The sequence below is a fragment of the Chenopodium quinoa genome, unplaced genomic scaffold, assembly GCF_001683475.1.
Source record: "Chenopodium quinoa cultivar QQ74 unplaced genomic scaffold, ASM168347v1, whole genome shotgun sequence".
NCBI classification, from domain to species: Eukaryota; Viridiplantae; Streptophyta; class Magnoliopsida; order Caryophyllales; family Amaranthaceae; genus Chenopodium; species Chenopodium quinoa.
In genome coordinates this window covers 4,646,770-4,667,861 of record NW_018745170.1, presented here as the reverse complement: position 1 = coordinate 4,667,861, position 21,092 = coordinate 4,646,770, and the positions used below count along the sequence as shown (strand labels likewise).

The window sequence follows — 21,092 nt, the reverse complement described above, 5'->3', positions numbered from 1 at the left end:
TACCATCTTGATCATGCCTTTTGGTCTCTGGCTTCTGAAATTTCTAAAAGAAGAGAACTAATTAATAAATCTCAATTTCAGATTTGTCCAACTATATATGAACTTAAAGAGATGTGTAAAAGAAACTGACCATGTCAAAGAAGCCGATCTTTTGGGATGGCATACGAAGACTAGAAGTCTTGGAAGAAAAGGGACTTCTCTTTGCTTCTGTAGTGTCATTCTGTTTTGAAGCATCCTGTCCAGGACTTTGTTTGGTGCAAGAATGAAGTTGATGATTGTTTTGATGGCCTACTAAGTTCAATGTTTGAGAAACATTAATATCATAAGTGATACTACCATCTGAAGTAGATTAATAGAAGAATAAGATTAACAATGCATTCACTTATAGTCCTATATAGTATTCAAAATGAAGTATGTTATAATAAGGCCTATTAGACTCGTGTACATACGAAAGTAGCTCAAAAGGTTCAGTTTATTACAATTATTAACTTGAAAAAAAAAAAAAAAACCTGATTTCTGAAACTACCTTGCATCTCCTGTGATTCCAGCAGGCTTGCAGTCTGTAAATTATCCATGGAAGTTTTACTTGGAGAATAATCAATTGACATATAGTAGCATATGAAGGCAAGAGAGATTGGGAGGATTTTGATACAGAATTAGAGCTCCTTAAATCTGGTTGTTTGGGAACCACCATGCCATGTCCTGTAGTATTTATGGTTGATTCAGTATCAGATAATAAACGAAATCCAAATGAATACTCCTTCCGTTCCATGTATTTTGCATTAGGTTTGGCACTAGCATTCCAGTGATAGGCCAAGTAACAGATCTTGTGACTCAGGGAAAGTACGCAGAATAATATGGGACCGATGGAGTAGTAAATAATGTTAGATTCAGTTCTAGTTTCAGTTTTACCATTTCTGCTGATTGCTCGCAGAGGTGGTTTTTTGTCATGCACCCTAGAGACTCTAGTCTGGCTCCTGATTCCGGTGGATTTTAAAGGTTCCTTCCTGCTAATAATGTTCTTAATCAATTCAAAATAAATTTAGTTATAATGCTTTCAAGATTTTTGCTACTTGCTCATATAGTCATAAATATCTTGCTGTATATCAAAATATCAAATACAGCAGTAACTGTCCTTATCAGCCTGAATTTTTTCAGTTGGATGCTTTTAAAAAGTTCAGCTAAATATTCCAGTCCAACGGTCCTGGATGCGCCTAATCAGTAATGTGATAAGTGGTCAGTCAACTCACAGATTGTGCTTTCACAACAGCAGATCTTGATATCATCTCTGATATTTCAACAGCCATCTGTTGTCGTATGGAGCCTTGTGTCGACACCATCTGAAAGTCCAAGAAAAGCAATAGGCACTTATGCTCAACTGCTCAAGTCATTTATAGATGTTTCTAGCAAAAGCACTATCTGATAAACCTTACCTTGCTTGGAGACGCAACTTTTGTTTTCAACAATGCTGTAAAAGGCCATAAGAGAAAAGACAGTGCGATAAGAAAGAATATCATGAGTGTGACACAGAATAAGTAATGGTTGGAAGCAACTACAAGCAGGGAAGATTACTTTCTTTGAATCGATTAATATCTATCAGACATAATAAGTTCAATGGACAGAAGTAACAATCAGAATACAGTGCTGAGATTGAAAAATACTTTCACAATTTCACTTAAAAACGAAAGTCATGCAGAGCACAAAACTAGCCCATCAGAACAGGTTATGCAACTCATACTTCATCTGAAACGAGTAAGCGTCTACTTACACTGACATTTCTGTTTTCCACCAGATCCAACGCCTAGTTTCTGACTTAATTTTCTTTCCCGGCAAACTTTACTGCAAATTTCCAAATAAACAGTTATTACTTGCATTCAAAGGGATTAAAAAGTTTACTCAAAGTCACTTTACACACCTCTTCACATTATCTTCATTTCCAAGTGAAGATGATACCTCAAGATTCTTGAAACCACTATTCACAAGACACAATTCCTCGAGTTCAAGAAAACCTTAAACAATCACGAAAGTCAAAAGGATCAGTTAATCGTACACACGTTTAAGTTACAAAAATCGTAAAGATGTAAAATTAAAAAGGCATGTACATACCAGGGCTTGTTAAAAATGCATGATCCCAAGCTAAACTTTTTCTTGAATTGCATTCTTTATCACCATTTTCCTTTTCTAGTCGAAAAGTTCTTCGTTCTTTTTCAGCAAAGATCGGTACTTTATCTTTTGTTCCTCGATAAACCTCAGGTTTGGAATTGCATACTAGATCCTTTTGAGTGTCAAATGACACTGTTACATAAAATTTTTCGCAATGAATTGAGTTAATCAACATGCAAGACTAAAATAATAAAAATATATATTAAACCATATAATTAAAGTCGATTAATTGAATAGTGCCAAATTTCTAAACATGCTTATTAACATGTTAGTTGTCTAACCCTGCCATGCTTTTTCATGGATGATTTCATACCTAATTACCTATTGCGATATCGGTATTAGTATTCATAAAGGAGGTTTCTAAGGTACGTACTTCATAATCTATGTTGAATAAATTTTCATGTACATGTGCGTAGTTTGTATGGTATTGGAGGAGGTTTTCAAGGCACTGCTTAATCTATGTAAAATAGAATTACATGTGCATTATGTCTCTGGAGTTTGTGTTGACATTAGAGGAGGTTTCCGAGACACTTCATAATCTATGTCATATAAATATATTACATGTTCATGAGCGTGTGTGTGGTATTGTGATAATTCTAAGACACTTCATAATCTATGTTGAATAATTTTACATGTACATGTAGTATGTGTGCGCAGTTTGTTGAAATTAGAGGTGGTTTTGATAGACTTTGTATATTTGGTAAATATTTTTGTAAAATATTTAATTAGTTTACTTAATTAGGTTTCTAACCCTGATTTGTACATTTGTACATATACACTTTGGTGTTTAATGAAAAACCCACGGAATTGACTTCCTTCATGGTATCAGAAAAAGTTACAATCCTTCACTCTAAACCCTAGCAGCCGTTCTTCTTCTTCTTCTTCCTCCTCCTTATCTTCTCTTCTCCTTTTCTTCATCAATCATGGCTGAAGCACCCAAGTTTCATCCTGCTCTCACCATCACTAATGTCCCTATCACATTAGATAATGAGCATTCCTTGTATCATTCTTGGGCTACTCTCTTCACCAACCTTGCTAGGGTTCATGATCATCTGGTTTCTCCAACAGACGTGAAAGCAAAGGCCGCCTTTGAGGCAAATAAATCTGCTGATATTGCTTTGTGGAACCGTCTTGATGTCGTAGTATTACAGTGGATTTACGGCACAATCTCCTTTGATCTTCTCCACGCTATCCTTCGTCGCAATGACACTGCCGAGGGAGCATGGACACGCCTTGAATCTCTTTTCCAAGATAACAAGGCTTCTCGGGCTACCCACCTTGAAGAGGAAATTACCAATGCTGATTTTGAGGATTTTAATTCAATTGACACCTACTGCAATCATCTTTAATCTCTTGCGGACAGGTTAGTTGCTGTAGATGCTCCGGTGACAAATGGACGTCTTGTTCTTCGACTCACAAGTTCATTTTCGGAGGCTTATAGTGGTACGTTTGATTATATTCAAAATCAGGAACCATTGAAAATGGTGAAGTGCACCATTAAGTCACGTCTTTCACGTGAGTCAGGTGGCTCTGGGACCCACACTAATGCCGCCATGGTTGCTGCTCCAAGCAGCGATTCTTCTTCCACTCCCAAGTGCAACAAAAACAATAATAAGGGGCGAAATAGCAACAAAAATAAGGGGAAAGGAAAAGGATCCAGTCAGTAAAGTGGGTCCGGTTAGCCTAGTCAGCAGTCCAGTCAGCCCGGTCAGTCGTCCAGTCAGCACGCTCAATGGAAGCCACGCTAGTAGGCCCCACCGCCACAGTGGCAGCAGATGTGGCAGCAACCTTGGGGAGGCTGGTCAGTTCCACCATGCCCTTACCCTGCTTACTCATGGCAGCCACGGCCCAATCCTTCTGTCCATCGTCCAGCTAGGTCAGACCTGCTTGGGCCCAGGCCACAAGCCTACAATGTTGTAACTCCATCTACTGCTAGCTATACACTCACTGACATTGAAGCAGCCATGTATGCTCTCTCGTTCTCTCAACCCGATGGGAATTACTATATGGATACGGGGGCTACGTCTCATATGACAGCAGATGGAGGTATTCTATCTTCTTATTTCAATTCTAGCTATAAACATCATAACATTGTTGTTGGTAGTGGTCATTTAATTCCGATCGTTGGTCATGGTAGCGCTATTTTACCTCCACCCCATCCACCATTTACCCTAAACAATGTGGTACATGCTCCCAATCTCATTAAAAAATCTTGTTTCCGTTCGTAAATTTACCATGGATAATATGGTTTCTGTCTCTTTTGACCCTTTTGGTTTTTCTGTCAATGACTTACAGACGGGGAACAGACTAATGAGATGTGATAGAACCGGAGACTTATATCCTCTTTTCTCCAACACGCAAGCCATTTCTTCCAACAATCATTCAACTTTTACTTCCTTATCTTCCAATCTTTGGCACAATCGTCTAGGTCACCCCTGCGATGCTATTCTTCAGTCTATTCATAGTAATAAGTTTATTGATTGTAATAAGGCTTGTAAAAGTTATTGTTCTTCTTGTCCTCTTGGGAAACATTCTAAACTACCTTTTTATGATTCGTTGTCATATACTTTTCTTCTGTTTGATATTATTCATAGTGATCTTTGGACTTCTCCAATTGCTAGTACGTCCGGCCATTGTTATTAAGTTCTATTTCTTGATGACTATAGCAAATTTTTGTGGACTTTTCCTATTGCTAGGAAATCTCAGGTCAAACAACTATTCTTATCTTTTCATGCTCTAGCTAGGACTCAATTCGAAGTAATAGTAAAACATTCCAATGTAACAACGGAACGGAGTACATAAATGGCACTTTTAAGCAGTTATTTTTTATCAACATGGCATGCCTTTTCGCCTCTCGTGTCCTCATACTTCCCCTCAAAACGGGAAGGCTGAACGACATATTAAATCCATCAATATTATCATTCGCACGTACTCTTCTCTCTCATGCATCTATGCCACCCTCTTTCTAACATCATGCTCTTTCTATGGCAATTTATTTCCACAATATCCTCCCTTCTAAGGTCTTAGATTACCAACCACCCACTCAAATCCTCTATCAAAGTGACCCTGATTACTCGGGTTTGCGTGTCTTTGGTTGCTTATGTTTCCCTTTGTTTCCTTCCACTACTATCCATAAGTTACAAGAGAGGTCGACTCCTTGTGCATATTTAGGTCCGGCTCCTAATCATCGTGGCTCGAAATTTTATGACATGTTTATTGGTAAAATCATAATTTGTCGTCATGTTCGTTTTGTTGAAACCGAAGTTCCATTTTCCAAAGTCTATAAAACACAACCTTCAAACTATGATTTCTTGGATGAGAATATTAATTCTCAGCTTCTGCATTATATCTCTCAAGCTCCTACTCCCACTATGCAACTTGACCCAAACGTCCAATCCAGCCCAGCTTTTTCTTAATCTAGGCTGTAGTCACATACGGGCCCAGACCCCCCTACAGATGGCTCCTCTTCTAATGTCCATTCACGGACAGCTGCTCCCACAGGCCCACAGCAGCAACGACCCATCTCCCCTACTCCAATCCTCCAAAGTAGTCCGGTCCATCAAGTCTCTCCCCCATCTAGCCCACATACATACTGCTACTACACAGCTTCCATCTCCACGGTCCACCACTCACACTACTCCTAGGCCTACCAACCCCATGTTACACCGCATGACTACTCGTGCTATCAATGGTATATTTAATCCAAATCCAAAATACTCTTCCAATCTACACATATCTACCACTACATTTATTTCCCCTATCCTAAAAAATCCTGTTAGTGCACTACGTGATCAAAATTGGAAGAGTGAAATGTTTGATGTTTAATGCTTTAATTGATAATAAGACTTGGGAATTAGTGCCTAGACCACCTAATGTGAATGTTATTCGATCTATGTGGGTTTTTTCGGCACAAACATAAGTCTGACGACTCTTTTGAGCGCCATAAGGCTCGTCTTGTAGGTGATGGAAAGACTCAAGAGTAGGGTGTTGATTGTGGTGAGACGTTTAGCCCTGTGGTTAAACCTGCTACCATTAGAGTAGTTCTAAGCATTTCTCTCTCTAAATCTTGGCCCATTCATCAAATGGATGTCAAAAATGCTTTTTTACATGGTCATCTCAATGAAACAGTTTATATGCATCAACCCCTGGGTTTCGAGACAAAGATTATCCGGATCATGTGTGATTATTGAAGAAGTATTTGTATGGTTTGAAACAGGCTCCTCCTGCTTGGTACCAAAGATTTGCTGATTTTGTTGCTACCATTGAGTTCACTCACAGTAAGTTAGATCACTCTTTATTCATCTATAAGAATGGTTCTGGTATTGCGTATATTCTTTATATGTGGATGACATTATTCTTACGGCTTCTTCTGATCATCTTCGTAAGAATATTATGACTCTCTTGGCTCTGAGTTTTCTATGAAGGATCTTGGTCCTCTGAGTTTCTTTTTGGGTATTGCCGCAATGGTCTTTTCTTGTCTTAGAAACAGTAGTATGCTGCTAGTATTGTTGAACGTGCCGGAATGTCAAATTGTAATTCATCTCCTACTCCCGTTGACACAAAGTCCAAACTTTGTGCCACCAAGGATGCTCCCTATGATGATCCGACTAAATATCGTAGTCTTTTAGGTGCTCTTCAGTGCCTTACTATAGGCGTCATTCGAAGCGCGCCTACCTAAGCGTGTTATGAATATGCTTGGCACTCTTAGGAAGTGGGTATTGACATACGATTAGGGACAACAATTAGGGACAAAGCATAGTAGAGAGTCGCCAACAAGTTTTTAAGGAACTTGTAAACCGTTCACGGATCATTTAAGGCAACCACGAAAAGGGGACAATAATAGGCAACAACGATTGACCCGTGAAGGTTACACCCTCATTTATAATCCATGAGATTACTAACTCCGTATGGTTCGGAACCACAAAAGGAGGATCGGGGACGATGGTACGAAGTGAGTCATGGAGTCACATTCGCCCATATTGGCCTCTACTCGATTCTTATTGTGAAAAGTGATTCCTGCGATCTCAAAGGAATACAAACATAAATTCAATTTACTCCAAACTATTATTAAGCTAAATTGGTTGAATGTTAATGCAACATATAATTCTAAAATATTGTGATCTCTTGATTAAACAACAAGATTAAAAAGGAACCTAAACCGGTCGTCTTAATTATCTTATTAAGCGTTATCTTCAATTACATATTCCCTTTAACATGCAATATGATGATCATAAATATAATAAAAACCAACATCAACATTGGAAGCATTTTAGCCATAATGACGTTAGTCAAATCAAAGCATAATAACCCTAATCATGATACTAGCAATAAGAATAAAAATAAGAGTAATTAAGTAAATTAATTACTCACGTTCCACGCTTCTTTAAGTTTCTACATCATGAATAAAAACGTTAGTAACTTCAAAGAATAATAAATAAATTGAAATTAAATTAAATAAAAGTAGAGTTGATTTGGGGCCAAACCCTCAAACAGTTATACCTTTCGCGCCTTGGTTTAAGTATGGAACTTCGGGTGTTGTATGGACTCTGAGGAGTGCTTAAGGGAGGAATGGTGTAATTAGGAAGGCAAGTTTTTAAGGCTTAGAATATGAGAGAAAGAGATTAGAATGTGTGTTTGTGCCCTGAAACTGACAAATCAGCCTCGTTTTTATAGAAGAAATGAGTAGGGTGATGCACGAAACCCTATAAATGAAAAGCGCTGCGGAGAAAACCCTAGAAATTGTTGTGTCACGGCATAAATTGCCGTGACACGTCACACATTTTCGTGACACGGTACAGATTGCCGTGACGCGACATTTCTGCCGTGACACAGTAGATTCCTTTTCTGGAATTCCGTCTACATTCATTTTTATCTTTTTGTTTCACATTAAGTACAGGATAATTTAGGCGTCGTTTCAGTGTTTTGGGCTTAATTAGGTTTAGGGTTATTAATATTTATTAATCAGGCTTAATTAATAAATAGAATGAAATGGATTAAAAAGGTATAGGCTAGAAATGAGGGCTAGACTATGCTTTGACTAAATACTTGGACTGATCTGTTGACTGACTTGTAGAATGTGTTTGATTAAAAATGTATTTTAAGCACTCTCGAGATTAGATACTCGACCCGACCAATAATGGCGGTGAAAGGTTGTTCATCATCGGGTTTGGTTTTGGGGAGACATTTTTAGATGTCTACACTTACCTTTACTCAGCCTGACATATCTTATGCCGTGCAGCAGATCTTTCTTAATATGCATACTCCAACAAATGAGCATATGAACGTTCTCAAGCGTATCGTACGCTATATTCAGAGTACTTTATCTTATGGTCTTCACTTGTACAAGTCCAATGTTTATCGTCTTATCTCATATACAGATGCAGATTGAGGTGGTTGTCTCGACACACGTTGTTCTACATCAAGTTATTGTGTATTTCTTGGGGATAATTTGATCTCTTGGTCTTCTAAACGACAACCCACCTTATCAAAAAGTAGTGCTGAAGCAGAGTACAAGGGTGTTGCAAATGTTGTTTCTGATTCCTGCTGGATCAGAAACTTGCTTCTAGAGTTGCATTGTCTTATTCAGAAGGCTACTCTAGTTTATTGTGACAATGTGAGTGCGATATACTTATCCGACAATCTTGTTTAGCATCAACGCACAAAACACATTGAGATGGATATTCACTTCGTTCGTGAGAAAGTGGCTCGTGCCGAAGTTCGTGTGCTTCATGTCCCACCCGTTATCAGATTGCAGATTTTTTTACCAAAGGGCTTCCGTACGTATTTGTGGGACAATCTAAGAGTACGTGAACCTCCCGCTTCGATTGTGGGGGTGTGATAGACTTTGTATATTTGGTAAATATTTTTGTAAATTATTTAATTTACTTAATTAGGTTCTAATCCTAGTTTGTACATTGTATATATATACTTTGGTGTCTAATGAAAAACCCACGGAATTGATTTCCTTTAGGTTTTTCTAGACACTTCATAATTTATAGCGCATAAATTTATATTTACTTTATTGTAAGTATTTGTGTAACCATGCAAGTATGCAACGTTGACTTATTTCATCATTTTCGGAGATCACCATCTTAATCAAGTTGCCTCATTGTGAATCATGAATGGCTAGAATCTCAATCTACCAGGACATGAGATAATCTAAACTAAGTATGTGACTAATGTGAGCACATTGAGTCGTGAGCACATTGAGTCAACATAATACTCCTTTTATGTTGTGCCGTTTATGAGATTACGGACGCTCAAGGAAGGGGCCGAGGATGAACATATATTAGGGCCCAATAGTTTTTTTTTTTTGTTTTTTCTAAGGCCCAATAAAATTTTTATTACATGAAAAGCTTATGGCCTTATCTCCATTTTTTTTTGAATGAAATGTTATCTCCACCTTATTCAAACAATATTTACTAAAAATTATCAATCAAGTAAAAATAATTTCAATTTAACAAAAATAATTTAATTTTGGTAAATATAAATTTTAGTTAAGTAATAATTCTTCAATGGTTAAGAAAAACATGAGTTTCTCTTAAATGAAAAAAAAAAAAAACTTTGCCAGATGCACGTAACAATACAACGTATCACTTTTCTGTTTGGTCAGCCAAATTCGTCGGTCTTGTTCTCTTCACCTAAATCAAATAAAATCATTAAAAATAATTTAATTTTAGTAAAAATAATTTAGTTCAGTAAAAAAAAAAAGATCTAAAGTTTAGTTCAATAACATAAGTTTTAATCATTAAAAATTAGTAACTTTAATGAAAAAATTATAATAGAGAATCAATAAAAATTAAGTTTTAATCATTTTAAATAATTTAAATTTAGTAAAAATAATTTCAGTTTAGCAAAAATAATTTAATTTGAGTAAAAATAATTTTAGTTCAGCAGAATTAATGTGAAACCTTTATTAGGGTAAGAACCTGTTCTTTTCACCTTATTTTTACCGAACTAAATAATTTTACTAAATTTAAATTATTCTTATGAAATTAAATTATTTTTGCCCAACAAGAATTATTTTTAATGATTAAAATTTATTTATTTTTTATAAATTGAACTTAATTTTGTTGAATAGAAATCAGTTCTACCAAATTAAAATTGTTTTTATTGAATAATATCTGAATGAGTGAATAGAAAATAACCTAACTATGTCATAATTCATGTCATGTCATACCATGTCAATGAGAGTAATTTTGTTATTTTTGAACATTATGAAAACGACCGGAATTTAATCTTTAACTCGAACCGGTCCTCTAATTGGTTCGAGTAATAAGTAGGAGGCGTAAGAGGTCTAACCGTCTAAGACTAAACTTAATTAGATCCAGGAGGACATTGGTCGGTCCGATCAAGAAGACCTGGGCCTAAATAACTCCCCTGCTTTCCTATTCCAAATTGAAATCAAAATTAGCTGTTGACAAAAGATATTACAGAAAAACTTTCCATAAAAATTGAAGCAGATCAATACATAATTTCCCTTCAATTCAATTCATCATTGCAAACTTACAATTACCCAATTAATATAATTCCTCAAATCATAATTTACCGGTTATACGAAGAACATGTCTCGACCCAGAAAAGCTTCTCTGCCTGCTGCTCTTCAGGTTTTTCTATCTTGAATTCTGCTACTCTAAAATCTGAATTGTAGGAAAAAAAACGTAAAAACCCAATCTTTAAATTTATTTTTTTGATGTGGGTTTTTGATTTTTAGTCTTTTTGCTGCCTTCCCATTTTAATTTTTACTATTAGATCTCAATTTGGTTTAATTCTTGTTGCTTTGCTGATTAATGTGATTTTTTAAAGGTTGTTAATTTGATGTTAATGTTGGTAATTGATGTAAATTATGTTTAATTCACATGCAGAGTATTGAGAAGTTACAGAAAGTTATAGATGGAGGGAATTTTTATGGAGCTCAGCAGATGTACAAGTCTACTAGTGCTAGGTATGGATATATATTGGTTACTTTACATTGATACGTATAATTCCTGCGGTTGGAAATTAATAGTCACGTAGATAGTGTAATTGGAACAAGTCACGATATAACACTTTGATTGTGTAATTTGAACAAGTAACGATAACACATTGATAGTGATATTTGAACTCGTAACCAAATAAAACATTGATAGTGTAATATGTACAAGTAACGAAAAAGCACTTCGATAGTGTAGTTTGAACTCATAATGAAACAATCAAATCTTGACCAAAAGGATTGAAGTATATAACTTTTGTTCAACATCCTTCTTGTGTGATTTATGTATTGTTCTTTGAAGTCATTGTATTGAGTATTGACTTACCTTGGTTTCGGGTGCATTGTGTAATTTACTTGTAGTTATTTTGGTTACTGCTTTTTTTTTTTGTGCTAATGCAGTTGGCTTGCTGAAATTTCAGATACATAGCTGCTGAGAGGTACTCTGAAGCATTGGATATCCTTGAGTCAGGTGCCTGTCTCCAATTGAAACATGATCAGGTCTTCTTTATCAAACACGTAACTTATGAATTCAATTGATTTTTGATTCAATTGTATGCTGAGAGTGTGGTCTTATTGCTGAAAGTTATGCTAAGTTTCTGTAGGACTTAACATCGATTTGTGATTATGGCCGCTTTCTTGACATAGGTTAAGGACTTGTTTGTAGAATTTATCATTCATGCATGTGAATATGATCACTTTCTTGATACTAAGTTTATGTGGGAATTTGGCTTCTTGTTTGTATTGTATGAGATCAAAAGGTTATATTCACTTACTGTTGTCTTGAATAAATCATACACCAGACGTAGATGAAATTTATTTGTAATTCTTGACCTTTTGGATCGGTAACTTGTAAATTTCATTAGGTTTAGATTTTCTAATTGATCTGTGAGTTGCACCTTTTCTTTCTTATCCCCTTCTTCTCTCGCAAATTCTCTCACCAAAAGCAGCAATGCTCCTGCGATTCCTATCTGCAGATTATGTTATCCGTGTCTAGCAAGCTGCAACAAAGGGACTGCTCAAGACATTCTCAGTTTTTTGGCTGTAGTTGGTAGTCAATATTTTAGTTATTATTGCCTTTAGGATAAAGCTTGAAGTGGAATCTTCTGAAAGAGCTGAGCAGGAGATAACATAGGCAAGAAAATCATCATACAATTGTATTTCCTATTACTACAGAGAAGGACTTGGATGCATTGGAATCTTTGAATGTTCGTTGTGTAGTATTTTCAGGATAATTGCCGCTGTTGGAGATCATTCCATGTTTGGCATTGTCATTGTAGGGATAGATTACGATAACTTAATTTCTTTCCATAAGTTATTATCCTTTTATTTTGTCCTAATATATTCTTAAAGTCCCATGAAGCTGTGTTGATTTAGGATGATACTTCCGTTATTTGGAGAATTAGAAGCCTAGGTGTCATACTTTACCTCCAAATTGTTACATATCTGAAATTTCCTACATCCTATGAAATTTTAAATAATTAACCTGTTGAATGTGGGGGTTTAATTAATCTCGTTGATGATTTTGTTTGTGCTTGATAGGTGGTATTATATTGGCTAATCTCTTAGCAGTTTGTATAAAGGCTGGTTTTACGAAATAGGGATCTGCCCTTTGCTAGACAACCATATATACATCCATGCATGGTCAACCTTTTGCCATTTCGCTTCTGTATCTGTTGAAATATGTGAATTTGCCTAAATATGACTGAGAGATTGTGAGGCCTGATTTTGTCTCCGCTGGATGTAAAATACTTTCATTTTTAATTGTTGTGTATATTGTGTTTTCTCAATTAGTTAAAATCTGGCATATGATCAGGTTACTTGTGGTGCTGAGCTGGCATTGTTGTTCGTAGAGACACTTGTGAAAGGAAAATTTCCTTACAATGACGACCTACTTGGTCAGTACTAATTTTTGATTCAGTATATATCTTTTGTTTGCATTCGTTTTATTTAGAAAGTATTTATTGTTCGGTACTATGTTTAGGTCTAAATTTTGTTGAATATAATCTGTTTGTGTGATCTTATAAAAAGTAAGTTTTGTTAGACCGTCTCAGGAAAATCTACGAGGCATTTCCTCGAAATGCTGTACCGGACCATGTTGGAGATGATGATGACATGCAAAAGCTTTCTGAAGCTTTGGGAGCAGCTAAAATACGTGTGGAGGCATGTGCTTCTTTTCTGAGGGCTGCTATCAGGTGAGAAATAACAAGTAATGTTTAACTAAGAAGATCTTGAGTTGCATGTATGCATACTACATATGTCTGCCAGTGAACTTGAGCAATGCTTTTTCATGATCTTTGTCCATTAAAGTTTAGCATACTTTGGAATATTTAGTAACATTGTAAAGGTGAATATGATGGACTAAAATGTTGAACTGTTAGACCTACCTCTAAATAGATTTCTAGGCTCGTATGCTTCTACTTCCAATATAAGACAGCCGTTCAAAAGCATTTAAGCGGTCAATGAGATTATTTGTCATTTTCTTATTTTGAGACAATACAAGTGTATTAACTTCTTTTAAATAGAAGCAATGATACTATGAATTATGATCATATTTTGTGAAATAAAGTTTATTGAATTGCTACTTGTTTGTACTGCTTAGGTGGTCTATTGAACTTGGACCTGACAAAAATGGTTCCCGGGACCTACATACTATGCTTGCAGAGTACATATATTCCGAGACACCTGAGGTGGTAAGTTGACAGTGAACTGGCTGCAAGAATGGTAACAGCTGGCTAGACTTATGGTTGTTTGGTTATTTTAATTTAATTACATGTTTTAAGCTAAACAATGATCTGTTGAACTCCGGTTTTCATTGCTAAATCTTTTTAATTTATGATAAAATATAATTTTACTGAAAAAGACTGCTTTGAAAAATGTGAATATGTGATGGTGCTTGTTATTCTGTTTTTGTTATGGTACTATGTATTTTGTACAAATTGCTTTAAAAATAGGATGGTAGGATAGTATTTTAGAAGCTGAAATAGTATGTGTGTGGCCTAGCTTTCAGTGTTCTGACCCAAACATAGAATCCTGGACAAACACCTCAGTTCTTAAAAAGTTGAAACAATTTTTCCTAGAACATAGAAGCTGAAGATTATACCTTTTACTTCTAACCCGGACGTAGGATTATGGTTTGGTGCTGGCTCGTTGCTACTTTTTGTGTCTTGCACTAGTATCTGCAATTAATGATTCATTTGGTTGATCACGTATGCCCAAGAAGAACCTTAATCGTCCTTATCTTTATATACATCTTCCGTGTTTACCTCTTAGGAAGTTTCACAAATATTGCAACATGCCCGTTTTAGGAAAACAAATATCTCCTGTCACAATGCAAATACCCAATGTACCTTGTTTTTGCTATTGCTTTAGTTAATGCATACAATCACATTTACAAGTTTGTAATTTAGCCTTCTGTCTTCTCCTTTTTCCTACTACCTAAAATCTTGTGCACTCCCTCCATGTTGCAATATTATAGGAACGAAAGAATTATAAATCCTTTTTCATACATTCAATGTTATAACATTCTATTGGTTAGTTTGGCCTTGTTGGGCTATTACATTTTGGCTATTGTTTGGTTCCCCTGGCATGTTTTACCAGTGAGTAGTATAAATTGTTGACTATTTTAGCTAGTTGGCGATATTAATTGTTTGTATGCAAAATCGATGTAACTGACCTTTTTTTCCATATAGCTGGCCAATAATAGGCATTCTTAGCATAAAAATACTTTTCAACCAATTGAAAATTCATCAACTTAACGGTTATTTTTTTTTTTCTTTTTTTTTCTTTTTTTTTTCCCCCCCATTTAAACTGCCTAACTGCAGTAATAAGCTTAAATCTAAAAGTCAATATTAAAAAGTTGGCCAAATGCTATTTTCCAAACAAGGCTTTTGTTTACTTTGGTCCATCTTTAGTTTCTCTTTCTCCATCTCACTTCTTCGTTGAAATTTATAGTGAAAATGTAAAATCAATCCCTGCAAATGTATTATTCGGGTCTATGCTAACATATTGGGTCTATGTATGATTTCATTATTTCGATAATCATGAGAAGGAAAAGGAAGAGGCAAGAAAAGTGAGGATTGGTAACTGATATGGTTTAGTCAAGCTAGAATTTTTATAAAGACTACAAGCTTCTCTGCTGAATTAATATGTCTTCTGCCTTATTTGGTTTTCATGGGATTAGTTTTGAAGCATTTAGGATAGTTTGAAATAGTAATTCAGTCAAAAGGTTGTTACTTTTCATTTATACAACTATCAAAGCTGGACCAAATCAAGGATTATATCTCCAGAAACAGCTTTGTAGAAAATTTGTGATAGAAAGACGAGTTCAGAAAAGCTACTCAGTGAGTTCTTGGGGTTGTTTGGCAATCGGCGGTTGGCCGTTGGCTTGTTTGCTTGGCTTGTTTGACTAGCTGGAAGCATTAGCCGTATGGATTAGCTTTTTAAGTTAGTTGTTTAAGCCGGCTGTTTACAAAAGTGCTTGGTAAAATTATTTATGATTGTTAGCTCTTTATTAGTGATAAAGTAGGCCAACAAGCCAAAAGCCAATAGAAAAAACTACTCCTATTAGCTTTTGGCGGAAAAGCCAACAAAAAAAACCAACTACCAAACATATTTTTTGGCTGTTTGACCAAACTAAAAAGCCAAAAGCTAGGCAAAAAGCCAATTGCCAAACACCCCCCTTATAGTTTTGATCTAAGATGTTGCAGGATTGTGGGTAAGGTCTTAGGTATAGATCATTGTTTGTAACTGCACTCTATCCTCGTGAATTGATCTGTGTGACTGATTCCTGTCTTGCTATCCATTTAGTCAAGCACTCATTGAAGCTGTCTATCCACTTCTAAAGACATGGTCTTGACTATTCTATGAACCAGATAACTTGTTTACCTCTTGAATTGCTACCTCCGTTTCATATTAGTTGCAACTTTGGAATATTTTATATCTCACAAATAATACCCCAAAGTTGCAACTAATATGAAACGGAGGTAGTAACTAGTTCTTGAATTAACTAGTTGAACTACCAGAATAATGTCGTATTTATGGCACAGGCCTCAAGCTTTCTGACTTATAGAAATTGTTCTGTTAGATCTTTGTTGAGAAGCATGATCTCTTTCATTTGGGCAATTAATATTTCCTTTTTTTGTAAAATGTTGGGTCTGTATGATGTACTTTTATTTTTTGTCTATTATGGTTTCTTATAGATTAATGGTATAATTCACATCCACACTTTCATAATTGTAGGACATGGCCAAAGTATCATTCCATTTTGTCCGTGGGAATAGTCCAAAGAAATTTGCTGATACACTCGTAAATTTCATGGAGAAGGTAAAGCTTTCTGCAAATGAATCAAAGATGTCGCTTTCTCTTAAACTTTTGCAATGGAAATTAAGCCGTCAAATATATTCTATAAAGCATTTTTGCTATAAGCATGGATTGCTTTTCATGTTTCGCAAGGTCTTTGCATTTATTGGTTATTATTTGAGTGAAAATCTAATGAATGGGGATGCAAGCTTTATGGAAAGGCTTTTGGTTTGCAAAAGTCATCCAGCCACTTTAAGGATTGTAGATGCATAACAAAGAAGATATTGTGTTCTAAGGTTCTGAGATATGTTTTTTTTTTTTTTTTTTTTTTTCTTTTTCCCCCTTAGATATGTCAATCATTGTCCTCTTGTTTATTAGTGAAATAATATAAAAAAATAAAAAATAAAAAACAAAAACAAAAGGAAACTTGAAGTAGACTAGGACTCTAGTAAAGCCCTCTTAAGATTTTTAGAGATCAAAGGTGTTTCTTTTTTATGATTCCATGATATAATAGCTCTGTCCATTAGATGGAAATATTCCTTCTATTCAACAAAGGGACTAAATAGTAACTTTGGTTCAAATACGAGGCAGGAAAACATTTGAGAAATGAAAATAAGGATAAGAAATCATTATTGGGATTTTTATATTTTGTTTATATACAATTCTTTTCAACATGTTTGGTGTTTACAATGAAAAGAAGTGAATTACATGACTCTCTCCTCTCTATCTTTCCTCCAAACCTACCATAGTTTGCCAGCTCTCTAATTTCACCTAAACACCTCTCTGGTTGCCACCATCTCACACAACTATCCCTGGCATCACTAACACTCCCACCAACTCGCATACCTAGAACCCATCACCATCTCACATTCTCTCAAATATGACCACATAAAGAGGGTATCAAATTTGGTCTTTGGTTATTATATCTGACCAATAAGGAAGAATTTAACACCAAAGGTCAAGATTTCAACCAAACACTACAACATAGGCAATTAATGTTTGTTTTTAGATCATTTCTTTCTAAAATACTACCATATTTCCGCTGGTAATGGGGGAATGTTGGTGATGGATCGTGTGTAGTAAGATTGGAGGAGTGGAAGTTATAGCCTTGCGTTAATTTTTTGTTAGATGTGCTTAAAATATTAAAATAGACATTGGTGCTGTCTTCCTCTCTTCATCAGACCTGGGACCATGCACCCTGTTATGAGCTTGGAGGCTGTACTGTTGTAATTCTCCAATCTAATTAAATTCTTGATTCATCTCTTTAATCACCATTTTGGTTATAATTCTTTAACTTCTCTGGTATATTTAATTAAAGAGCTATCATCTCTAACATCCAAAAAATAATTCTAGGCCAGATTAACTTGATCACATTTCGTCTTTGAACTATCATGTTAGTTGGCCATTTTCTAACTTTAGCCTCTAAAGTCTAAAGACTCTAAAACAAGTCTCCCAATGCAATACAATTACTTGCAAATTCAACAACTTATGTCTATATACTGTCATTGTAAGAGTTTCAAGTCTAAGTACATCCCATCCATCACTTAGCATGATAGCATCCAATATTTGTGCATAATCGTATCTTAAATATAGCTTAGTCTAACATGACTTAAGTCAACAACTGTTTTTTTTTTGGGGTGGGATTTCTCCTTCTAAAAACAGGAAAGATGATTTTTGTGTGGGTGCATATGTCACATGCGTTTAGTTGTATTTATCTTAAGACATTGTAGGAGAGATATAGTACTTTGTGACTTGTGAGTGAAATATTAGCTATATATGGTAGGTGACTTCATGAAGATTTATGTGCTATTTTTGTAAGATATCTTTTTAATTCAGTGATGTCTGCCAACTTTGCAGTGTTACCCTGGAGAAGATGATTTGGCCATTGCTCGTGCTATTCTTATGTGAGCTTTTCACCTTTAACATTCAGCAACTTCTTGCAATTTTCTTACAATTTAATATTAATTAAATAGAATCTTTAGTGGAATTATGTTAGTGTTATCCTTCACCATTTGAGGGTATGTGTCATAAAATATCTATCAATTTGAAAGGATCAAAGTATCAAAATGGAACTGGTTGAGATTCTAAAATTATAAAAAAAATTGTGCAGATGCCCTTGGATCTTGAGTTTATGATGTAGACCTTTTGATCATGCGACTATAGAGCATGTGTGTTAGAGCTGGCAATAACTGACACGACACGACAACACGACACGAACCGAACATGGAAAAAATGGGTTAGTGTCAAGGGTTTTCAACACGTTTAATTAAACGGGTCAACACGACACGACACATTTAATTAAACAGGTTGGGTTAGTGTTGAGATTCTCAACACGAAATTAACACAACCCAACCTGCCTAATATAAAAACCCAATAATTTATGGAATTATTGATAAATATATTGAGTAAGACCAATATTTTTTCAATTCAACACGACACGAACCGAACACGAAAAAAGCGGGTTAGTGTTAAGGGTTTTCAACACGATTAATTAATTAGGTCAACACGACACGACACGACACGTTTATTAAATGGGTCGGGTTAGTGTTGACCTTCCCCAACCCGTTTAATTTCCAACACGAAAACGAACACGACACGACACGACACGTTTGCCAGGTCTAGTGTGTGTGCTCGTGCTCAAGCTCGCGTTATAGAATTTATGTAAACACCTCACAAGAAATTGCATTGCAATTAATTGCATGTAAAATATTTTAGGCCTTTTGCCGACATTAATTTGCTTTGATCCCTGTAATTGTTTGTTTCAAAGAAGTTTCAGAAATCTGAAAATTAATTTAGTGTATACTATTCTCTTTTGCAGGTATCTAGCTTTAGGTAATATGAGAGATGCAAACTATGTTCTGAATGAGGTCAAGAAGCAGTCGGAATCTAAAGAATTAGATTTTCCAGATTCGGATCTTATGCAATTTATCAATTATCTCTTGCAAACGTAAGTCACAAGTCTTAACCACTATCATATAAGTGTTAATTGTTTCTTGGGGTGTTCTTGTTTTATCTTTCAAAGGAAAATTTTCTAACTTTAGTGTTTAGTAACGATTGATGGCGTGAATTATGATATGTGAAAACCCTGTTTTGCATTTAAGACCAGCAATGTTAGTTATGGATGAGGTCAAGGGATTGTATATGTCTGAATTCTCCCTCCTTTTGCTTTTGCAGGTTGGAAAGGGATGCTTTGCCTCTTTTTAGAATGTTGAGGCAGAGTTACAAGTCTAGCATTGATGTAGATCCTGCATTTAATGAGGTACTTAACAAATTCGTCTTAGTATCTTGAGAAAACATAACATGCATGATCTGAACTTTTTCATACCTTCTTGGATGTATTGCACCTTGTAATTTGAGAGCTCTTTCTCATAACAAGTTCAGGTGCAATTATTATGAGGACACGACTTATCCAAGGTTGGATTATTTGTAGATGTCTAAAAATTGAGATAATTCATGTTTTCTGTTGGTCACTTTCATGCTAAAGTTCAGTTGAGATTCTTCAATGAATAAACTCTGGACACTTTTTAAATGCTTCTTCTGATTGAATTTGTGATATTGAGCTTCTGACTTTATTACATGGTTCAGTTCCTAGATGAGATAGCAGAGAAGTTCTATGGAGTGCGACGTAAAAATCCCATGCAAGGGATGTTCGGGGATATCTTCAAGGTTATTTTTCATTCTTAATACTGTTATTGCTTTTCGTTGACTAGGAAATTTTTCCAACTAATGATTTCTCAATAGACCCTTTTGTTGATTGTAAATAACAACCTTTTAATTCACTTTTTCCATTAAACCCAGTCTTCCTCTAGAATGTGGCAAAAGGTAGAGTTTTTTGATCCGAAACTGAGGTTTTGTTTTTGTTCTTGATGCTTTGAAACTAAGAGAAAATTACATAAAGTTTGCTTACCTTTTTTTTCTCCTGCACAACACATCATAGTAAATTTTTGAAATGAATTTGATAAGGTAGTTTTCAATGAGCCTATTAATAAGGTCGTAGTTGCCTAGTTTTAATAAAGAAACTAGGAAGCTAACGCAATGCAACCTATGCGACGATATTGATCCTTGATTACTGTCTTTTGTTCTGCAGATGATGGGAGATATGTAACATTATTGATTGATCAGGCGGTAATGCTGATCATGTTGTTTATTGTATCATTAGAATTATTATAGGTGGCTGCTCGAAAAATTATGACACTACATTATTTTGTATCAATAATAATTTCTTTCAAAGTAACAATTAGTCAAGCTTTCAATATGCCATTTTCAAATTTTGCTGGCACAATTTCGGTTATTTGTTCCTAGTTATCAACCAATAATCTGTGTTCAACTTCCTTTGCATAGTTAAAATTTAATTTAATTTTTATTTTTATTTCTATTTTTGTATACTTACCAAACTGAATGTTGGTAAGCCAATTTGTTTATAAATGAATCTTGTTTTAGAAAGTGAATCCAATGGTGTAGAACTTCAAAATTTATATAAAATAAATGGTAAATGTTTACTATGTAGCACGGAGTAGTAGTTTATGAATAGAAAAATTTGTGAACTACCTAGTTTGTATGTACAGCTTTTCGTACACACTTAATCCGTATGTACAAAGCTTGATTATGTTTAAAAGCGATTAGTCCGATGGCTTCTTCCTTCAGTAAGCTAATTTTACTT

The 21,092-nt window shown here is 35.2% G+C and overlaps 2 protein-coding genes across 2 annotated transcripts; both read left to right on the top strand.

Moving 5' to 3' along the window:
• Positions 1-3,086: 3,086 nt before the first annotated feature.
• LOC110710445 lies at positions 3,087-3,512 on the top strand. Its single transcript, XM_021888738.1, has one exon. The coding sequence runs from the start codon at positions 3,087-3,089 to the stop codon at positions 3,510-3,512; it is 426 nt and encodes a 141-aa protein (XP_021744430.1).
• A 6,976-nt stretch (positions 3,513-10,488) lies between these two features.
• Positions 10,489-20,687, top strand: LOC110710320 (Golgi to ER traffic protein 4 homolog). Its single transcript, XM_021888604.1, has 12 exons — positions 10,489-10,769; positions 11,028-11,107; positions 11,554-11,632; positions 12,948-13,029; positions 13,176-13,326; positions 13,734-13,824; positions 16,373-16,456; positions 18,290-18,336; positions 19,251-19,379; positions 19,607-19,691; positions 20,018-20,098; positions 20,520-20,687. The coding sequence occupies exons 1-12, from the start codon at positions 10,728-10,730 to the stop codon at positions 20,535-20,537; spliced, it is 969 nt and encodes a 322-aa protein (XP_021744296.1). The 5' UTR covers positions 10,489-10,727; the 3' UTR covers positions 20,538-20,687.
• The last annotated feature ends 405 nt before the right edge of the window (positions 20,688-21,092 follow it).

Bases quoted from the DNA above. Each gene is read 5' to 3' on its own strand.
- LOC110710320 (XM_021888604.1), top strand. From the start codon at position 10,728: ATGTCTCGACCCAGAAAAGCTTCTCTGCCTGCTGCTCTTCAG. The intron at 11,108-11,553 runs GTATGGATATAT...CTGAAATTTCAG, and splicing joins TACAAGTCTACTAGTGCTAG to ATACATAGCTGCTGAGAGGT. The intron at 13,030-13,175 runs GTCAGTACTAAT...AAGTTTTGTTAG, and splicing joins TTACAATGACGACCTACTTG to ACCGTCTCAGGAAAATCTAC.
- LOC110710445 (XM_021888738.1), top strand. From the start codon at position 3,087: ATGGCTGAAGCACCCAAGTTTCATCCTGCTCTCACCATCACTAATGTC.